Source organism: Rhinolophus sinicus, linkage group LG17, assembly GCF_036562045.2.
Source record: "Rhinolophus sinicus isolate RSC01 linkage group LG17, ASM3656204v1, whole genome shotgun sequence".
NCBI classification, from domain to species: Eukaryota; Metazoa; Chordata; class Mammalia; order Chiroptera; family Rhinolophidae; genus Rhinolophus; species Rhinolophus sinicus.
Genome location: NC_133766.1, coordinates 6,846,587 through 6,865,437, shown reverse-complemented (window position 1 = coordinate 6,865,437; position 18,851 = coordinate 6,846,587). Strand labels below are relative to the sequence as shown.

Genomic DNA, 18,851 nt, shown 5'->3' with positions numbered 1-18,851 from the left:
TCTGCTATAAACATGGCTACTGCACAACCTATGTTTCCCTTCTAGTGGGTCGAGGGTTTTGTGAACACGCCATCACTGTCAGGGGACAGCTGAGCTGCTCATGGAGATAGCCACTAGACTGGCTGTCCTTTTTGATCATTAAGACTTGCTTTGTAATCTCTCAACTCAGGCCACATCTTTCGGTACCACGTACATTCAAACCCACACACTCAAAGTCCGATTCCAATTGACCACCTTTCTCTTGTTACCTGTCGGGGCCTTGGTGTCGGCCTTCCTGCTCTCCTGGTCCCCCTTCTCGGCCCACACATGGACCGTGTACTCCACGCCCGGACTCAGGCCCGTCAGGACGGTGCTGTTCTGCTCCTTCCCCACAGGAACCTCCCTGGTGTCTCCATCGGGGGAGGTGTAGCGCACCATGTACCTGTCAATCACGGCCTGCACCGGATCCCAGGAGATGGTGGCCGTGGTCTCTGTCACACGGTCAGTCACCAGGTTTATTGGGCTGTCGATGTCTGAAAGGAAAATGATCATCAGTAAACAGTATTAATGGAGTGAGATCTCGTAGCCACGTTCCTTGGGGTGACGTAGTTTCCTGTTCTTATGGTTTCCCATCCCGTACACTGGTTTTCAGTTGGGTCACAGATATAGACCTTCTCTCCACAGCTGGACTCTTGGGTCCTCAAGGAGGTGACACATAACAGTAGAATGAGCACCAAATCCAGGGCCAGAAGAGCAGTGACCCTGGACAAGTCAGCTGCCTCTGGCGGGGCGTCAGCATCTCCATCTGCAAATCCGGGGTTCGGGCTGGATGGACTTTACGGTTCAGATGAACACTACATTCCCTGCACGCATCTAATTCCATACATTACTGAGTTGTTTTGTGACCTTGGGCAAGTCATTTCACGTCTCTGCATTTGTAAAATGAAGTTGTTAAAAGGTATTACACATAGCTCTCTGGGTAGCTCTGAAAACCAAGATATACACCGTCATGCAGAAAAGGGGCCATGAAAATGTTAATGTGTCACAGTGTCTACAGCCTAAAGCCACAGGATAGTCACTCTACAATTCAAAGTGCAATTGAGGGCAAACCAGTCTCTGTGCCTGAATTTCCGTCACGGCAAAAAAAAAAACAAGTGGGGATTGGGCGGATGCAGGAGGAAATGATATTAGAGTCTATCCTATAGAGCTGTTGTATTGTATGAATTAATGACATACCCCAAAGACAGGCCCTGGCACAGAGCTGATGCCCAAGGGAGCATAAGCTATTATTAATGATACCAGTTCATTGATATTTTATGAGGGTAAGAGATTACGCTCTTTCATACCACACACATACGCAGAAGGTATTCAAAATGCATTCACCAAGAAAGCCATGGCATTTCTTCGTTGCAAATAGTTCACTGGAAAAGCCATTTCCCTAAAGTCTTTGCTCCTAAGCCTCAGCACACCTGTGCAATAGTATGTTAAAGTGGAACTATTCTTAGCTTGGTTTAGAGGAAACTATACCCTCGAAAACTGGTATCTACATTCCAACCTCAGGGCCCATAGCCAAGGCAGACCACCAGTTTTGTGGCCCTTGACTGACCAACCACCTCCAGACTATGAAAGAGGAGAGGCCAAAGAGGTAGGACTTCAAGAGCGGATTTCTTTGGAGAGCTTCACTGTGAATTGTGGACGAGACCCACGCCTTGAATAAGCAGTTGCAATGGGACCCCTCACAGAGCTTGTTATGTATACTTGAGAGCAGTGGTTCTCAACCAGAGGGCATTGGCAATATCTGGAGACATTCTTTTGTGTGTTTTTTTGGTTTTTTTTTACGTTTTATTTATTTTAATTGTGGTTTTCCAGAACCCATCCGCTCCAAGTCAAATAGTTGTTTCAACCTAGTTGTGGAGGGCGCAGCTCGTGGCCCACGTGGGGAATCGAACCGGCAACCTTGTTGTTAAGAGCACCGCGCTCTAACCAACTGAGCTAAGCAGCCGCCCCCTGGAGACATTCTTGATTGTCACAATGCAGTGTGGGATGGGGAGGCGACTGGTTTCTAACGGGCAGAGGCCAGGGATGTTGCTAAACATTCTACAGTGCACAAGACAAACTCCAGCAATAAAGATCATCCAGCCCAAAATATCAGTCGGGCCTCGGCTGAGAAATCCTGCTTGGGAAACCCCAGGGGCTGGTGCATGAAATAGCTAAGAGGTGAGGAAACGCCCGGTTGCTCTGATGGGAGCCGTGAGAGGCCGCTGTGCTGCCAGAGACATACATGTACATCCTGTACATCCGGTGGATTAGACAGAAGACGTGTTCACATTCCCCAGGGACCAGATGTGGGACAAGCAATGGAGAGCCTACCTGGGGTTACTTTAGAAGCTGTCCAAGAGGATCACCAGGAGGGGTGAGGTGACCCCCCCCAGAAAGGCAATGAGTGCACCCCCAGTTATGTGGGCAGAGGAAGGGGAGTAGGAGGCCAGCAGGACAGATGCGTTTGCCCACAGGACCACTGCAGTGAGAGGTCCCAGGAGACAAGGACAGATAAGCTGTCTCTGAACAGCTCACAGAAGTGTCCCATGAGGGAAAAAGGTTAACACTTGTCAGAGCCCATGACACACCCAAGCTGGTGCAACCCTTAGTCAGGAAGTCCCATGACCTCTTGCCTTTCCTCCTTGCAGACCCTTCATTTCTCCTTCCTCCTGACCCTTTACCTCCCTCCTTCCCTCCCTCCCTCCCAGCTGTGCCAAACATAAATGGGGCAGAAAAGGCAGTTCGATGCTGGAAGGACAGTGCTTGAAGTGCAAGAAGGGAAATAAAGAGAAGCCGAACATGCTCCCTCCCAGTGACAGGCGGTGAGTCCCCAATGGCCAGGATGATGGACATGACAAGCTTTAGCGCTAAATGAAGTATGTACGATTACATGGGTGTGGGCATTTTAATTACTAAAACATACGTTTGGGGGACTAAAAGTGATGAGATATTTGCGTATTTTTAGCGAATAAAACATTCTAGCTCATAAAACATCAGCCTAATGTGTTCATCCAAAGGGCAGAAACAAAATCAAGCTCCACAGAAAGGGTTTAAACAGGTGAGGAGGGTGGGAAAGTTTGCTTTTGGATCACAATCGCCAAGCCTGGCTCCCTCAGCAGGATAGTTACTTGTGTTTCTTCGTGCTTATTACTTATCAGGGTGAAGCATTCAGTGCGTGAGAAACAAAGAAGGTACACAGGCAGAGAACAGAGGATTTGGAGCTGTGACATCAATCTTACTGCTCAAAATTAGTTTGGAGACCACAAGATGAGTCACGCATTCTAAGAGAAGCCATTACATGGACAGAAGGAGTATACAATTTACTGCAGAGGGGAACCAACCTGATCCTCATAAAACCTCCCCTTCTGACACGGTCAGAGAAGAAAAACCACCCTAGACAGACCATGAGCTTATCAGTGACACAGTCACCATGCAAGCTGCATTACCTGTCGGGGCCTTGGTGTCGGCCTTCTTGCTCTCCTGGTCCCCCTTCTCGGCCCACACGTGGACCGTGTACTCCACGCCCGGCCTCAGGCCCGTCAGGACGGTGCTGCTCTGCTCCTTCCCCACGGGAACCTCCCTGGTGTCTCCATCAGGGGAGGTGTAGCGCACCATGTACCTGTCAATCACGGCCTGCACCGGGTCCCAGGAGACGGTGGCCGTGGTCTCCGTCACCCGGTCGGTCACCAGGTTTCTGGGGCTGTCAATTTCTTTAAGGGAAATGAAAGAGTATAGCATTTACCAACTGTCCAGTTCATGAAAGGCCAGTATACACACAACTAAGCTGATGACCTCAATAAATATCAGAGACTGCTATATGCCAGTGATTGAGACAGCTTAAAGGGTTAGTTAAACAAGTGGCCTGAAATTCCAAACATGAGCTAACAGTATTCCATGAGAAGTAGGCTGTTCAGACTAAGCCACTATAGTCTCATTCTATCAACTTTTCCCACAAGTTGCCTTTGCATAAAAAGAATTGGTCTTCATATACAAATTTCTCCTTTCCTCTGGATTTATAGAATACAGTCCTTAAATTCCTGATTCCTTCTACCTGCAACAAATTATACTTCAATAAATCTCTGTATCAACTTTAATATTTTCTTGGGGAAGAGCATTATCCTAGAAGTGGAGGCTGTTAGTTCTTTCATATAAAACATTATGTCTGTGGCCAGAGAACCAGGAGAGTTTTTAATGAACAGTTTTTGAGGTCTGGGCTGATAAAAAATAATCCTACTTGTAGAATTGATAGGGTGTCTACGTGATTAAACTGTGTTAGAACCTGGGCTCCACTGTTTCAGGTTGCTAGCTTTGGACAAGCTGTATAATTTAAGTCTCGGTCTCCTCATCTCTACGAAGAGGGAAATCTCAGTTCCTGTCTAACATGTTATGGTGACTAGTAAATGAGATATTCATAGGAAAAGCTTAAATATGAGCCTTTTGTTATTGTGAATGTCATTGGAGGTATGAAATACCACGTTCTCCTCAAAATGTAGAGAGTTAAAAATCCAAGATCCTGGGTGCATGATGAGCATGCCTTTATTCTCCCATTTCCAAAACTACCTCCTCCAAAGCCTGGGCTTCCTGTGAGAGCAGCTCCAGTGCAGCCAGGTTGGGCACACAGTGAAGGGAGGTGACTTGCATTCAGAAGCAGAGTTCAGAATGCAGCACAGACGGCTGACATATAAGGACAAACAGTGTGCGCCTGGCATTCTCAGCTGGCTTTACTACTCCAGGCTCCAGAACTATGAGAAATAAATTTGTATTCTTTAAGCCACACAATCCAGGGAATTTTTTATAGCAGACCAAGCAGACTAAGACACATTCTAAGAAATACTCACTATGTGGCACTTGCTATGTGTCAGGCACTTACCTGCATTAGGTCACGTAACCCTCATAAGATCCCTATAATGGAGACATTCATATGCTCAGTTTACAGATAAGAATCTGAGGAACACAAGGGAAGTAACTTGCCCCAAACCACTCAGCTAGTAAACAGTAGAGCTGGGATTAAAATGGACAGTCAAGCTTCTGAAACCATATTTGTAACTAATTACCTGCTTCTCTGAGAGTCTCCATACTAAGTGACTGTCCAGAACAGAGCCCAGCCAATAAGGGAATCCTTTTCTCTGATTTCCTACAAGTGTTTGGAACCTCAAGGGTCCTCCAGGATCAGGATTCTCTGAATTCAGGGACAGTGCCAGAGGAGGGCTATGCCCCATGCAGCGGTGGGACACCTGCAGGCTAGTGCGGAGCAGAACCACTGGATGAACTATGCAGACCCTCGTGGTTTCTGAAGGCTTCCAGGCACAATCGGTACATTTGGTGATTGCTGATTCAGGAGGCAAGCCGTCTCCACAGCCTGACAGAGAGCTCCAGACTACATGCAAAGTGCCTGTACAGTCGCTGCCAACTGAGATACGCACTCAAATTCACTGCCCGACAAATATTTTTAGTTTTCATGTCCAAAAAATGAAAATTAGGAAGTGTTACTCTACTCTGCATGTGGGAACTGCTTGTGGAATTCCAACCTAAACAACTATGACCTTCTGGATCAGATACAAAGGCTGGTCTCTTTCATTTTAGGTTAAAAAGGAAGAAACTTATAATTATGAAATCTGGAGTTGCTTTTGCAACTCCCCACCCCAATCCTTACAAACAAAACAGCTGCGGCCAGATAGGTATCAGCCTCCTGATTCAGAAACCAGCTTCTCCCTGGCGCGAGGAACCCTGGTTATGCTCCTGTCCTCCCGTCACCTGTGAGGGCCTTGGTGCCCGCCTTCTTGCTCTCCTGGTGGCCCCTCTCGGCCCACACGTAGACTCTGTACGCCTCTCCTGGCTTCAGGCCCGTCAGGACGATGCTGCTCTGCTCTCTGGGCACTGCCGTGTCCTTGGTCTCCCCATCCGTGGAGGTGTAGCGTACCACGTACTTGTCTATGACAGCCTGGACGGGGTCCCAGGACACCACCGCTGTGTCTTCTGTCACTCGATCAGTGACCACATTGGTGGGGCTATCAATTTCTTCATAAAAAATAGATGAGAAAAAAACTTAAAAGAAGCCACTTGGCTGGTCAAGATCACAGATGCTTCAAGATCTAGTTCATCCGGGTGACCTAGTTCCACAAGGTCTCGGCAGCATCTGTGACAGGGGACAGTCTCTGCTTGAACCCTAAGCTGAGAAAGGGCTTCCTGATGGACAAAACAATCCCTTCCATTTCAGACCACAGAGCACATTCGATAAAGCTCCGAGTGTCGCTGCTTGAAATGTAACTGCTTCAAGGGAGTCTACACTTGGTAGGCATCTAAAATACATGCGCCTGACTCCTCTTCCGGGAGACCATGCGGCAAGTATTCAAGAACAGTCACTCTTCTCCTCTTAATTCTCCTCTAATCAAAACAGCTTCACCTCTCCACCTTATAGACTTACGGTGTGGTATGGTACAGTGTATGGTATGGTTATTGGAATGGTATGGTGTATGTTATGGTGTAGCCTACGGTACATGGTATGGGGTATGGTATGGTTTGGTATCATATACTTCAAATTATAATTTATGACCTGGCACTTACATCTCAACAGGCTCCTTTCTTTTCCGGTTCAGAGAAAAATCCCCAAAACTCAGTTCATTCATTTAACAATTCATTGTCATCCATGGAGTATAATGGCACCGACGCGGGACCAACGAACAAAACAATCAGAAAACGCGGTCCGTGTGGAGTTTATGTGCTAAAAGGACCAACCCAGACCAGTGTACCCTCCATGTCCTACACACTGTGCTCCCAATACCAAATCCTCAGCCACAGCCTCTGAACACCCCTAAGGTTTTCCACACATGTGCCTGCTAACCCAGGGGTTCTCAACAGTTGTCAGCTGTCAGCACCTACTAAATACCACAGGAGAGTCTACTTTAGGAGGTCTCAGCTAAGCCCTGACATCTCTACTGAGAAACAAATAAGTATATACTCAAAACTCGACAGGTGTCTCTGATGCATATCACAGGTTGCAGCCTCCATGTTAAGCCATATCTTCCCCGTTTTATGCATATATAATGCGTTTCCTGAATCCAACAGTTATCCTTATTATATTTTATCTTATGCACTCCCCTTATACCATGTTTCCCCCAAAATAAGACCTAGCCGAACAATCAGCTCTAAGGCATCTTTTGGAGCAAAAATTAATATAAGACCGGTATTATATTATATTATTATATTATATTATATTATATTATATTATATTATATTAATTATATTAAAGACCTAGTGTTATATTATAGTAAAATAAGACCAGGTCTTATATTAATTTTTGCTCCAAAAGATGCATTAGAGCTGATTGTTCGGCTAGGTCTTATTTTGGGGGAAACATGGTAATTTAGTCATTCACTCAACATGACCACTTTCTTTTCTGACTTATCATTTGCAAACTTAGTAGGTAAGCCACCTGAGGGCATCTGTCAAAGTCACGGGTAAAGACGCTGCACAGAGCAAAGCTGAGACATTCCACAAGAACCCTCCCCACACAAGACACACAAGACGGTTCCTTACTCTCAGAAATCTAAGCATTTTTCCTTCCTCCCATCCTGCTCTAGTTCTCTTGGCCCAGGGGTTCCGGCAGAGAAGTTACAACTTTACATAGCTGTATTTTTTAACACCAATTATGACACACCCTTCTAGAGCACAGTGGCAGTGTTTAATTGTGTGCAAGGAAATGTAAATGTGCCATCACCAGAGGCAGTGTGTATTTTATTTAATAAATCACTTGCCATTTATTGAGCACATACTAAGTGCTACGTGCTTTTCACACATTATAAAACCTCATAGCAATAACACAGGCATTCATCAGATCCCCCAGGGACTGGTTTGGAAAATTAATAATAGTTACTATTTTTAGAGCACTAACTATATGCCAGGCTGAGATGACTTGCCCAAGGTCACTCAGCCAGTAAATGGTGGTACTGACTCGTTCCGCAAGTATTCACTGAGTGCCTATTTTGAGCTGGGGATTCAGCAGTGTGATGACTTAAATTGTAGCTTCCCACCCCCAAAAGATATGTTGAAGTGCTAACCCTCAACACCTTAGAAAGTGACTTTATTTAGAAATAGGGGCTTTCTAGAGATAATCAAGTGAAAATGAGATCATTAGGCGTATCAGGAAAATGCATTCCATTTGATAACAAGATTCACCACAGGGCTGCTGGGGCATGGCTGTCCTCAGTTTGTGCTGGGACACCCAGCACACGTCTACACAACAGCTCCTGCCACAGGCCTGAGGAGCAGCTTTCCCCGTGGGCACTCGTGAATCACCCAGCTGATGCAGCGGCAAATGGTCCAGCAAGGAGGTGGACTGACTTGTTTGCTTTCCAAAGCCGGTCTGCTTCCAAAGCCTTGCCTTTCAGAAAGGCCCTTCCATGCACTTCAAATGTGTTAACAGGCTGAAGGTTTTCAACCCTGTGTCTTTTCTAGAATCGGATCCACCAAGTGATTCGTTAAATGGAAAATATCTGAACTGTGTCATCTCCTCCTTGCATGTGCTTACGCGGTTCTTACCTTCCAGTGTCTTTTCCAACTATGGAATGCAAAACATTTGGAGAAAAGAGAGAGTCTTCCCCCTCCCCTTAATTAATAAACAGTCTAGCTGGGCTTGAGAGCATTTCCTGTGTCTTTTTCTGTATGTTGGTAAGACACATGTCCCAAAATTGTTTGCAATCCGATAAAATATCCCATCCTGCTTTAGAATATAACTGACAGTGAAAACATTGCTTGAATGCTCCCATTTTAGTTGGGATAACATACCTGAAAGGTTAAGTACCAGTTCAAGGCCATATGCGATTAAATGCTCTAGGAACTCAGTGGCAAAGATGGCTGCCATTTAATGTGGTCCTAGACGGCCTTGGTGGAGTGGCTGAGGTTGGAGCGGAGCCTCGAAGGGGGAGTGATACTGCTATGCGCCCCTGCAGGGCAGGGATCAGGCCTTATCATCTTTGGAAGCACATAAGGGACCAGGACTCAAATGTTCAATGGTAGGAACTCCGCAACGAATGTGAGTGGAGCTGAACTGATAGCTAGAAGTAGCCATGGAGGGTTCCCTAGGCTGGGGTAACGGTATGAATAAAGCCACGGTGTAGAGACAAACCTTCTGTGTGAAGAAATGCCAAGAATAGTCGGGCTGCAGGAAGGCTTCTTGTTAGGAAGTAGTGAGAATAACAATGGCCCAGGTTGGATGGGGACACAGGCGCCAAGATAAAAGGATTCTATGTTATCCACAGGCAATGGGGAGTCATTGAAATTATTTTAGGTAGGGAGCAAACAGTATGAAAATTAACCAGAAATAATGGACAAGAAGGTAAAAGCAGGAGGCACTTTGGCTTTGTGTCCACCCAAGGGGACAGCCCAGGTTCGAATCTGAGCTCAGCCATTTCTTCCTGGGCAATCCTGAGCATAACTTCCCTAAACCTCAGTTTTCTAATATATGACTTAGAAATAATAATAGGACCTACTGCATAGGATGACAGTGAGAACTCACTGAGATAATTCACGAAACGTGCTTAGTGAATATAATGCCTGACACAGAGTACGCTCTCCATTAACTCACCTTGGGCTCTCAGTTTTAGCCCTCACCTTGGCCCTAACAAGATTTCCAATGGCAAGAAAAATTTGAAATAGGAGAAAGGTGCCTCCCCGCTTTTGCTTCCCCCCGCCCCATAGACACCAGTACACAACGACAGAACCTCTCTATACACAGATCCCAGCGTTTCTACCCAGAGAGGAGTGAGCTGAGAAACACATCAGCATCAAATATGGGAAAAGCTCCCAGTGCAGCCAGGCAGCTCTTACCTGTCCTGCCGTTCAGGATGATGGGCTTGCCCTCCACATCTCCTCTCACGGGGACAACTGTGATCTTATACTCCGTCCCGGGCTGCAGACCTGGAAACCAGTGCCGGACCTGAGTACAGGCTGCAGACCCTCGGTCCCCAGCAGTGTCCCTCCCCAGGATTTCTCTTGTGGGGCGGGGGGGGGGGGGGAGGAAGGGGGCGACGCTTCTCATCTAAAGATTAATCCATCTAAGGCAGGTAAAGAGCTGCAGGACCAGTGGAATTCAAGGCCTTATCCTTCGGCCAGACTGGGGGGTGTGGGGGCGGCGGTGGGGGGAGTGGATGGGACGAAGCTGGTGAAGCTCTGCCACCTCTATCGGGCCACCTAGCGCTGACGTCCCAACTTACTTACAGCTCAAATGCTTTCCTGCTCCCAACAATCCTTTTCCCTCAAAACGGTCTTTCCTTCGCATGGTAATAATTAGCCTATTGTTTTTTTCTTTTCTGTGCCTTTATTGTTGTTGTTATTTCTCTGTAGTCTCAACTTGACAGATTGTTCTCCATGGTACAAACACTCAGACTTTGGTGGCAAAATGCGGGCTCACCATGGAGATAATAGGCCTCGGGCCCTCACTTGCACAGGCCCCTGCCAAGGCCATGCCCAGAACTGAGCATTCACGACTGTGTCTTGCTTTCCTTAAAGAGGGCCCTATCCTCTGGATAAGCTTCTGGAGTCACACAGCGTGATCCCGCCCTGCACGGCCCGATTCCTTCGCAGCCACCTGGTTTCCTGCTCTTACAACATTAGCCTGGGCATTTGCGGCAAGGATCTCCGACAGCCCAGCCTCCCAGCACGCATCATGCCCAAAACGCCGAACTCCATCAGGGCTTGAGTGACTCCTAAGGCCTCGGGACCTGTGTGCCCCGAGTGGTACAGGTGTCAGTGCCGTGGACACACTGTCCCCGCCTCAGCATCCTCAGCAATCATCTCCCATCCCCAGCGTTGGCTCTCACCGGTGATGTCATATCGGCTCTTGGGGTCACTGCTTTTGGGCACGGTGACCTCGGCTACCTCCTGCCCTGTCAGGGAGCTGTACCGCAGCTTGTAGTAGTCCACTGCGGTCTGGGGGTTCTCCCACTCCACGTCGAGGGAATTCTCCGTCTCGTCTGTCACCCAAGCGGTGCCAAGCACAGCAAGATCTAGGGCAGAGGTGGGGGATGGCAAGAGAAGGCGGTGAAGAGCAGGTCTGTGACAGGCCACTGGCTACCAGGTCAGCTCCCTTTCTTGACACACTGAGAGCAAGCGTCACCCTGGGACACAGTCCTTAATAGGTGTCTTAGAACCACCCACGCAGCCAATAGACTGTTGGTTTGCACACTTTCCACGGAGGACGGACTTTTCTGGAGACGCCGCCTCTCCCCATCCCATCCCATTGGAGGCCATGCAGCCCTCTGCGCCCACGCTGCCATGGGCCGAACCCTGAACCACACCCCTCAGGCTCGCTACCCTAACCCCTTGGCCCAGGGCGCTGCTCTGCACTGAACACTCACACTTTAGTTACAGAGCCCCGGCCTCAAAGACTCAGTCTGGGATGAGAAGCTAGGTCCCTGTATGTAAAGTTCGGGAAATGCATTTCATATTTTCAGGAGTATAACATTGACAATAAAACCAGCTCTTCCCTCCAATCAGAAAACAAAATTACAAGGATTAACAGAAGGAATTGATCGCTGACGTGGCTCTAAGGGGAGAAATTTTAGGGGGGGGGGGTTGGACATGGGACTGGCATCTTGGGAGCACGTTGGATTCCAGCAGCCAGATCCCAGGCTGAGGTTGCCTGGCCTGAGGTTTAGAACGTAAAAGACAAGTCTCCAGACTCTGAGCCTGTCCCCTTCCTCAGGCACAATCCCACCTGGTGGCATTCCCACCCAGGCTGACTGACCCCTTGTCAAGGACGTGGGACAGAGAATGTGTGCACTGGGCAGGGGGTGAACTCTGATCTCAAGGTCCCTGGGCTCTGAACGCTTCTGATTCACTCTGTTATAAACAAAGAACCTCACAGAGCCTTTTCCCTCCCATCCACTGGCTTCCTCTTGCCAGCCTCCAGGTTCTTCCTTCAAAGATGAGAATTCCCTGAGGGAACAGGTCAAGAAGTGAGTAATGAAAGTGATTCAAGGATTACAGAAGGGGTCCGACAGGGCTCATAAATGAAAAAGCAGGAGTTTAATGAAAAAGTTCAAGATTATTATGGGGATAAGTGTCTCTCGGGCTGAGGCTCCCCTGAGGGGCCAATAAGAAGGGGTTGAACTTGAATCAGATTAGACAGAAAGACAAGGTTCAGAGCTGCAGGATTGTAGAAGCCCCTGGAGCAAGAAACCAAGAAGGGCCGCTAAGACTTTCAGAACAGCTGTCTCTGCTGTTCACTGGAGGCTTTAGACTGTTGGGAGCTGACTTGGCTCACAGGTAGGCCTTCGTGAGCTCCCGTTAAACACAATTGCAGAGTATCAACATCAGAACAGCTACTCTGTGACCGCTGCAGATCAAGACAGAACAAGACCATTCCGCGATCACGTTCGAAACCAGACAGAACCGTGAACGTGGTCCAACGATGAAACGTCCTCTCTCCTGATGAAAAGGAGTGGCCGCTGCTTCTTTACCAGTGACAGTGTCAGCCTCCCTCTAGGCTGTCCCCTTTCTGGATAAGATTCACTGAGGTGCCAATCAGAGACTTACCCCCACTTCCTGACAACATGCAATCGACAGCAAATCCCTGCCTCCTAAATCCTCCCGAACCACTGACACAGCCCCAATTCGATAGCAATCTTTCCAACACTCTCTCCATCATGACCATGGTCCTCCCATGAAGCAACAGTCAATAAAACCCACTTGTTCAACTACAGGGAGGTTCCAAGAGGGGTCTTGGGTGGGAGGGTGTTGACAAAGGCAATCACGAATTGGGCTGATAGGATAACAAGTCCCTCACGGCCCTTTCCAACACTGAGCCATCCCTACCCCACCCTCGTCATCAAATAGGACAGGCAACCTGATGTTTCTTCAAAGAAACCGTGTGCCAAAGGCCCATCCATCTGGGGCTCCCTGGATCTTTCCCCAGCGGTTTAGGGCAGCTCATTTTTATCAGCATCTAGAACAAGGCCTGGCACATCAAAATGCTCAAGAAAACATAGGATGAATCAGAATCACTCAGACAAGTAGGTTTCTCCAAGCCTTGAAGATCTGAGCGCCTTCAAGAACTTTCATGAGGAAATCAGAGTTTCTGAAAAGTAGCGATGCTTCTCCTTCCAGACATTTTGGTAGCATTGGATGGGGCCCTGGAGGCACTGTTGTCCCTTCAGAACCGTACCCCACCCTGCTCTATGTCCCAGATTATAACCTCTATGGACTGCATTTGTCAGGTTCCCTCACCCTCTGGGGTTCAGCCAGTGAGAGTCACCAGGAGATCAGTGGGCAGGAGAGAGAGTCTGGGCCACTGACCTCCTATACTCCCACCCCCAACTCCAGTGGGGGCACAATGGCTGCCTGAACCCTCTACCAAGCACCTCCCTGGCAGCCCTCTCCTACAGCTCTCTCTGGGCCCCAGGACCAACTGGCATCCCCACCCCTTCAGGCTGCTTGTCCTAGTGTTACACCATCCAAGCCCTGCCCACACCTTTGTAAATAACCTCTTCATTACTACTCTTCAATACCCTGTGTGCCCCCTCTTTTCTGCTCAGATGAATCCAACTGGTGTCTTCAGCTTGAACTTGCTGAGTGGGCTCAGAGGCTCAGTGAGGGCCTAGGGAGGCAGGTGTACCCCTGCTTACATGTGGGTGCAGGGCAATCGGACCTTACTAATCCCAGCAGCAGAGAAGACCCCTGGAGTTCCAATCCAGCAGGCTCTGTCACCGGCTTGGAGGACCCACTAATCGGCAAGTGGAGAGAGGGGAGTAAGAACCGAGACTTCTCCAGAACCCAGGACAGCAGCAGCTCTGTGTTTCAGCCCCAAATCAGGGCAACAGCCTGACTAGTAGAAGGGTGCTTGGGACAATGGAAGACAACGTTCAAAATGGGGCTTCTCCTGGGAAACCTGAGGCCTCTGGCTGCCCCCTCACCTGTGGTGGCGAGTAGATGCTGTGCACCGCTGGAAACCTCTTTCTTCACATTGCGAAGGGTGACTACATACTTGGTTCCAGGCAGCAAACCGAGGATGTCATAGCTGTGCTGCTCCCTGGGCACCTGGATCTGCCGCCCAGACAGCTCCTGCCCCAGTGGGTAGTAGCTGAGCAGGTAGTGGTCCACCTCGCTGGAGGGCTCCCAGCTCACCAGCAGGGAGCTCTCTGTGCTCTTGAGCAGCTGTAGGCCCTGGGGGGCGACCACTGCAGGAGGAACGGGATGGAGAGGGTGAGAGAGAGGGGCTGGGAACCCACAGCCAACGAGTGCTCCTGGGGCCCTACTATGCACACACTTAACACTATGGTGGTGGGTGTGGGAGACAGGGAGGCTGGTGAGGCCATTCTGGACCCCCAAAAGCAATTATCTGGTTGGGAGTTAATACTGACCCCTACACACACACACACACACACACACACACAGCCATTAGATCACATAGGACCACTGGTCCTCAAACCATCAGTAGCAGCCTGACCTTGGAACTCCTTAGAAATGCATATTCTCAGGCCTCGCCCCAGCCGGGCGGAGTCAGAAACTCGGGATGGGCCCAGAAAGCCCTCCAGGGAATTCTGATGTGGGCTACGGGCCGAGGACAAAATGCAACTGATGGTTCAACGGGGCCGTAGGGACCGCGGGTCCCGGGAAAGAAGCGAGGCTGGCGGACCAAAGCGCATCTCTGCTCTCACCCTGGGCGCAGTCCAAGCCGGTGAAGCCCTCCTCGCAGTAACACTCGCCGGTGTCGCAGAAGCCATGGCCGCTGCAGTCGCGGGGACAGCGCCGCTCGCTGCAGTCCTCGGACGTGAAGTCTGCGTGGCACTGGCAGACGCCGCGCACGCACACGCCCTGCCCGCTGCAGTTCCCGGGGCAGGCGGGGTGGGCGCAGTCGGCCCCCACGTAGGGCTCGTCGCACAGGCAGCGGCCGTCCTCGCAGCGCCCGTGTCCGCTGCACGCCCCGGGGCAGGCCGGCTGCCGGCAGTCAGCGCCCTCCCAGCCCTGCTCGCAGCGGCAGCTGCAGGTCTCGGGCGAGAAGGTTCCATGGCCGCCGCAGTGGTGGCTCAGACCTGCCAGGGAGAGGGAGACGAATAGGCTGGGGGTGAGGCCCTGCCGGTCTTAGCTCTTTCTTTGGCGTTGGGTGGGGCCCCTGAGGAAAACAGGGGTTCGGCCCCTTCCAACTTGAGCCAGGCCCTGACCTGGAAATCTACAAACATTTCTTCTTTTTCTGCCTGAAAAGCCACAGGCACCATCCTTCCCTTTCCCTACCCACCCCAAGGGCTCCTGTGAATTTCCCAGTTCCCCGCCGTCTAAAGGGTGGTCATTTAGTCTCTTTCTATGAAGATACCTCAGCTGCTCCAGCCTGGACCTCTTATAGGGCCCGCTTACAGTAAAGGGCCCGAGGTGAGATGGAGGATGGGCCGCAGCCTGTCTTATCTTGGCTGGAGGGGGCCGGACCTAGCAAGCCAGGTCCTTGAGAAATTAGCTCACATTGAAGTCTGGAAAAGTGGACCTGCAGAAGCTACGAAATAGCTCGGAAGCTATGGAGGGGAGGGGTGGGAGACGGGATTAACCAGGCTCCCCTCTGTGACCCTAGACAGCAAGAGGCATGAGTCAGTGAACCCTGTCCCTTCACCAGCCACAGCCCAGTTTCTCAGAACACCTGCATTTTCTCCTAAAAAAAAAACGCTTTCAACGTGGAGACTCCTCAGGGACAGTTCCATGCTGTCTCATTCCTGGCAGTGTCCCAGGTGCCAAGTTCTGTGTCTGACATATAGGAAGTGCTCTTAACGGTAGCAGTTCCTTCGGGCATAAAAATGTAGCTGAAGGGCCACTCATTGTTATTTGGATCAGCCTGGGCAGTTTATGCTAAAATAAAAAAACTTCTGATGGGGGTGGGGGCTCACTATGTGTAAAATCAAATTATAGTACTTTATTACTAATAAAAGAGTTAACAATTTGCTGAATATCTACGACGGTCCAGGAATCTTACGTATATCGTCTACAGTTCTCAGAACTAGACTAGTTGATAGAATTATCCTCACTGCATAGTGGAGGAACTTGCCCAAAGTCACTGAGCTAAAAAGTGGCAGAACCAGGACTTGTCCCTAGGCCTGTCTAGCTCTCTCCTCTCCACCCCACTGCTGTCCCCTACAGGAGAGACTGGACCCACGGGTAAAACAGCACCCGGAAGCAGTCTCCTCTGGAAGCATTATCCCAGGAGTCCAGACTCATTTTAAGGTCCCTCCCTGCTCAGGCTTCCAGATGCCCCCTGGAGCTAATGCCAATGATAAAGCACCCCCGGGAAAACCCAGAGAGGTGGACATGGACCACACGCGGAGTGCTTCTGAGGCTGGTGGAAGACCTGGCACGAGAAGGTGCTCATTCAGTGTTTGCTGAATGAACACCAGGTGGGGCACTCACCGGCAGCGCCTGGGCAGCAACGCTGGACGTTACACTGCTCCTTCACCTCTGCCATCTCTTCCTCCAGCTTCTTTACCCGGGTCAGGAGGTCCTGGACGCTGTCTGCCAGCTCACAGTCCTTCTGTGGTGTCTGCAGGCGGATGCTGTGTCTCAAGATGATGTTCTGTTCCTCAGCTTCCCCCTGGGCCAGGGGTGAGGCCCCACCCTCACTGAGGGGCTGAGGGTCGGCCTCCACCTGGACCATGGCGGGCTTGGGCACGTCAATCTTGTAGATGTGGCTGATGGTGACCTGTGGCTCCTTGTCGCTGCAGCCATGAGGCTCAAGAGTGGCCGGGACTGAGGCCACCAGGAGCAAAGAACCAAGTAGGAGCCCCAGAGGGAAGCAGAACATGTCCTGGAGAACCATCCTTGGAGAGATGGGGAGCAGGCCTTCCAGGAGACCTGTATCCAGAAAAAAGGCAAAGACTGCCACTGTGATTTCTTGATGGAAACTAGCATTTTTAATGCATTCTGAGAGCCCACAGGAAGCTGGAAACCCAGCAGACAGATTTCATCCTCTATCTACCGAGGTCTTTTACTATTTTTAGTTCCTTTCTCACACACCGTACATTCCTGTCTCGGCTCACACAGCTCACACTACTGGGACGCCCTTCTCGGCACTTCTAATTCTGTACTCACTTGCACTGTAATAATAACGAGAATAACGGACTTGTACTGTGTGCCAGGCTTTGATTCCCCCTCATTCCTCATCTTTACAACAACCCTAATATCATGCTCCCCACCGACAACACCAAAAATAACAGTGGAGCATGTGTGAGCTGCTTTACTGGGTCTTTTCCAGGAAAGAGCCCAATGCCTGTTCCTGGACTGGAGGAACTCCAGTTTGCCAGGAACAGGCTGAGTAATAGACATTGGAGGGCGGCTGCGGTGGGAAAGGCCTGCAGCCAAGAGTTTGTGGGGACGAGTCCCGCCATCGGTCAAGACCACAGAGAGGAGGCATCTGGGGGACGGAGCTGAGGTGCAGCCCCACAGCTCAGCAGGAGTGTGCTGCCCCCGTGGGGAGGTGCCCACCGGTAGAATGAGTCCTACCTGAAGAACCCATAAAAGGTTCCCACAAGAGGGGTGGGTGGAGCCAGCATTGGAGGCAACTGCCTCAACAGGGCGTCTGGTAACCAGAGGGAGCTGTAACAGCCCCAGCTAAATGAAAACTCCTTTCCCTTCTCTTCTGACCCCTCATGTCCCTGAGTCAGCCTGAGTCAGCAACTTGAGGAAGCCAGCAACAGCTGGACAAGAGAGGGTGGGGAGTGGAGAAAGGAAAACACAAAGCCAAGGATGGTCCCCTGCCCTCCCGCTGACCTGCGAGTCCAGCCTTAGGCCTGATGGGTGAAAAGAAAAGATGTGGCCTGAATGGGAGACTGAGGCACTGATTCTGGGATGGGCCTGCCTTTCCCAAAAGGGTTCTCTTCAAAGACCACAGGTGACCAGAAAAGCTCTGGAACCTCTTGAGATTTTTGTCAGAGGATGGGGGAGGTGAGGAGAGCCGATAGAGTGAGTTGGAAGGCAGGCGAAGGATAAAAGGACTGATATTTCACAATTGCTGTCCAGAAGTTCAGCTAGTCCCACACATATTCTCTGCTTACTCCCCAGATGGGAACCGGGGCTCAGGGCATCGAGCAGTGTATCCCCGGTTATGCACGGACAGGGCAAGGCCAGTCTCAGATTTGGGCACAGCGCCCACTAACTGAGCCATTAATCCCTGTGGCACCTCTGCCATCCCCCAAACCACAGAAAGTGATCTCAAAAGCACCTTCTGTATACACGACAGCACATGGTGTTTCCACGGCCCCAAATCCCCTCCCTGGGCAACAACAGGGCTAAACAAGCAGACCGGCCTCCTCTGCCCATCCTTCCATCCAAACCCCAGGCCTCTCATAGTGTTTGTTTTGTACAAAACCATGTAATAGTTAGACATTTACACCCCTCACAACGTGATAGCCTCCCTCCCCCAATCTACTACCCCTGTGACATCATATATAGGTGTTACAATTCCACTGACTCTATTCCCTATGCTGTACTCCACATCCTGTGACCATATATAATATATATATATATATATACACATATATATGTATATATGTATATATATATATATATAATTATAGTCGACGTTCAGCATTATTCAGCTTCAGCTTTAGGTATACACTGCAGTGGTCAGACATCTATACCATCCATGACATGGTCTCCCTAAAAAGACAAGTATCCATCAGATATCCTACCAAATCAACAAACAGTAAGTGCAACAAGTGCTGGCAAGGATGTGGAGAAAAGGGAACCCTCGTGAATTGTTGGTGGGACTGCAGATTGGTGCAGCCACTATAGAAATCAGTATGGAGGTATCTCAAAAAACTGGAAATGGAACTACCTTATGACCCAGCAATTCCACTCTTAGG

At 49.9% G+C, this 18,851-nt stretch overlaps 1 protein-coding gene across 2 annotated transcripts in view; it reads right to left on the bottom strand.

Moving 5' to 3' along the window:
* TNN (tenascin N) overlaps positions 1 to 18,851 on the bottom strand; it is a 39,515-nt gene that overhangs the window by 15,869 nt on the left and 4,795 nt on the right. For both annotated transcript variants that reach the window (XM_019734627.2, XM_074322237.1), the window contains exons 2-9: positions 16,402 to 16,842; positions 14,673 to 15,047; positions 13,929 to 14,192; positions 10,836 to 11,021; positions 9,844 to 9,933; positions 5,773 to 6,036; positions 3,465 to 3,728; positions 249 to 512 (exon numbers count right to left, since the gene is read on the bottom strand). In XM_019734627.2, the coding sequence (XP_019590186.2) occupies positions 249 to 512; positions 3,465 to 3,728; positions 5,773 to 6,036; positions 9,844 to 9,933; positions 10,836 to 11,021; positions 13,929 to 14,192; positions 14,673 to 15,047; positions 16,402 to 16,842 (2,148 nt within the window). The remainder of the gene's footprint in view (positions 1 to 248; positions 513 to 3,464; positions 3,729 to 5,772; positions 6,037 to 9,843; positions 9,934 to 10,835; positions 11,022 to 13,928; positions 14,193 to 14,672; positions 15,048 to 16,401; positions 16,843 to 18,851) is intronic.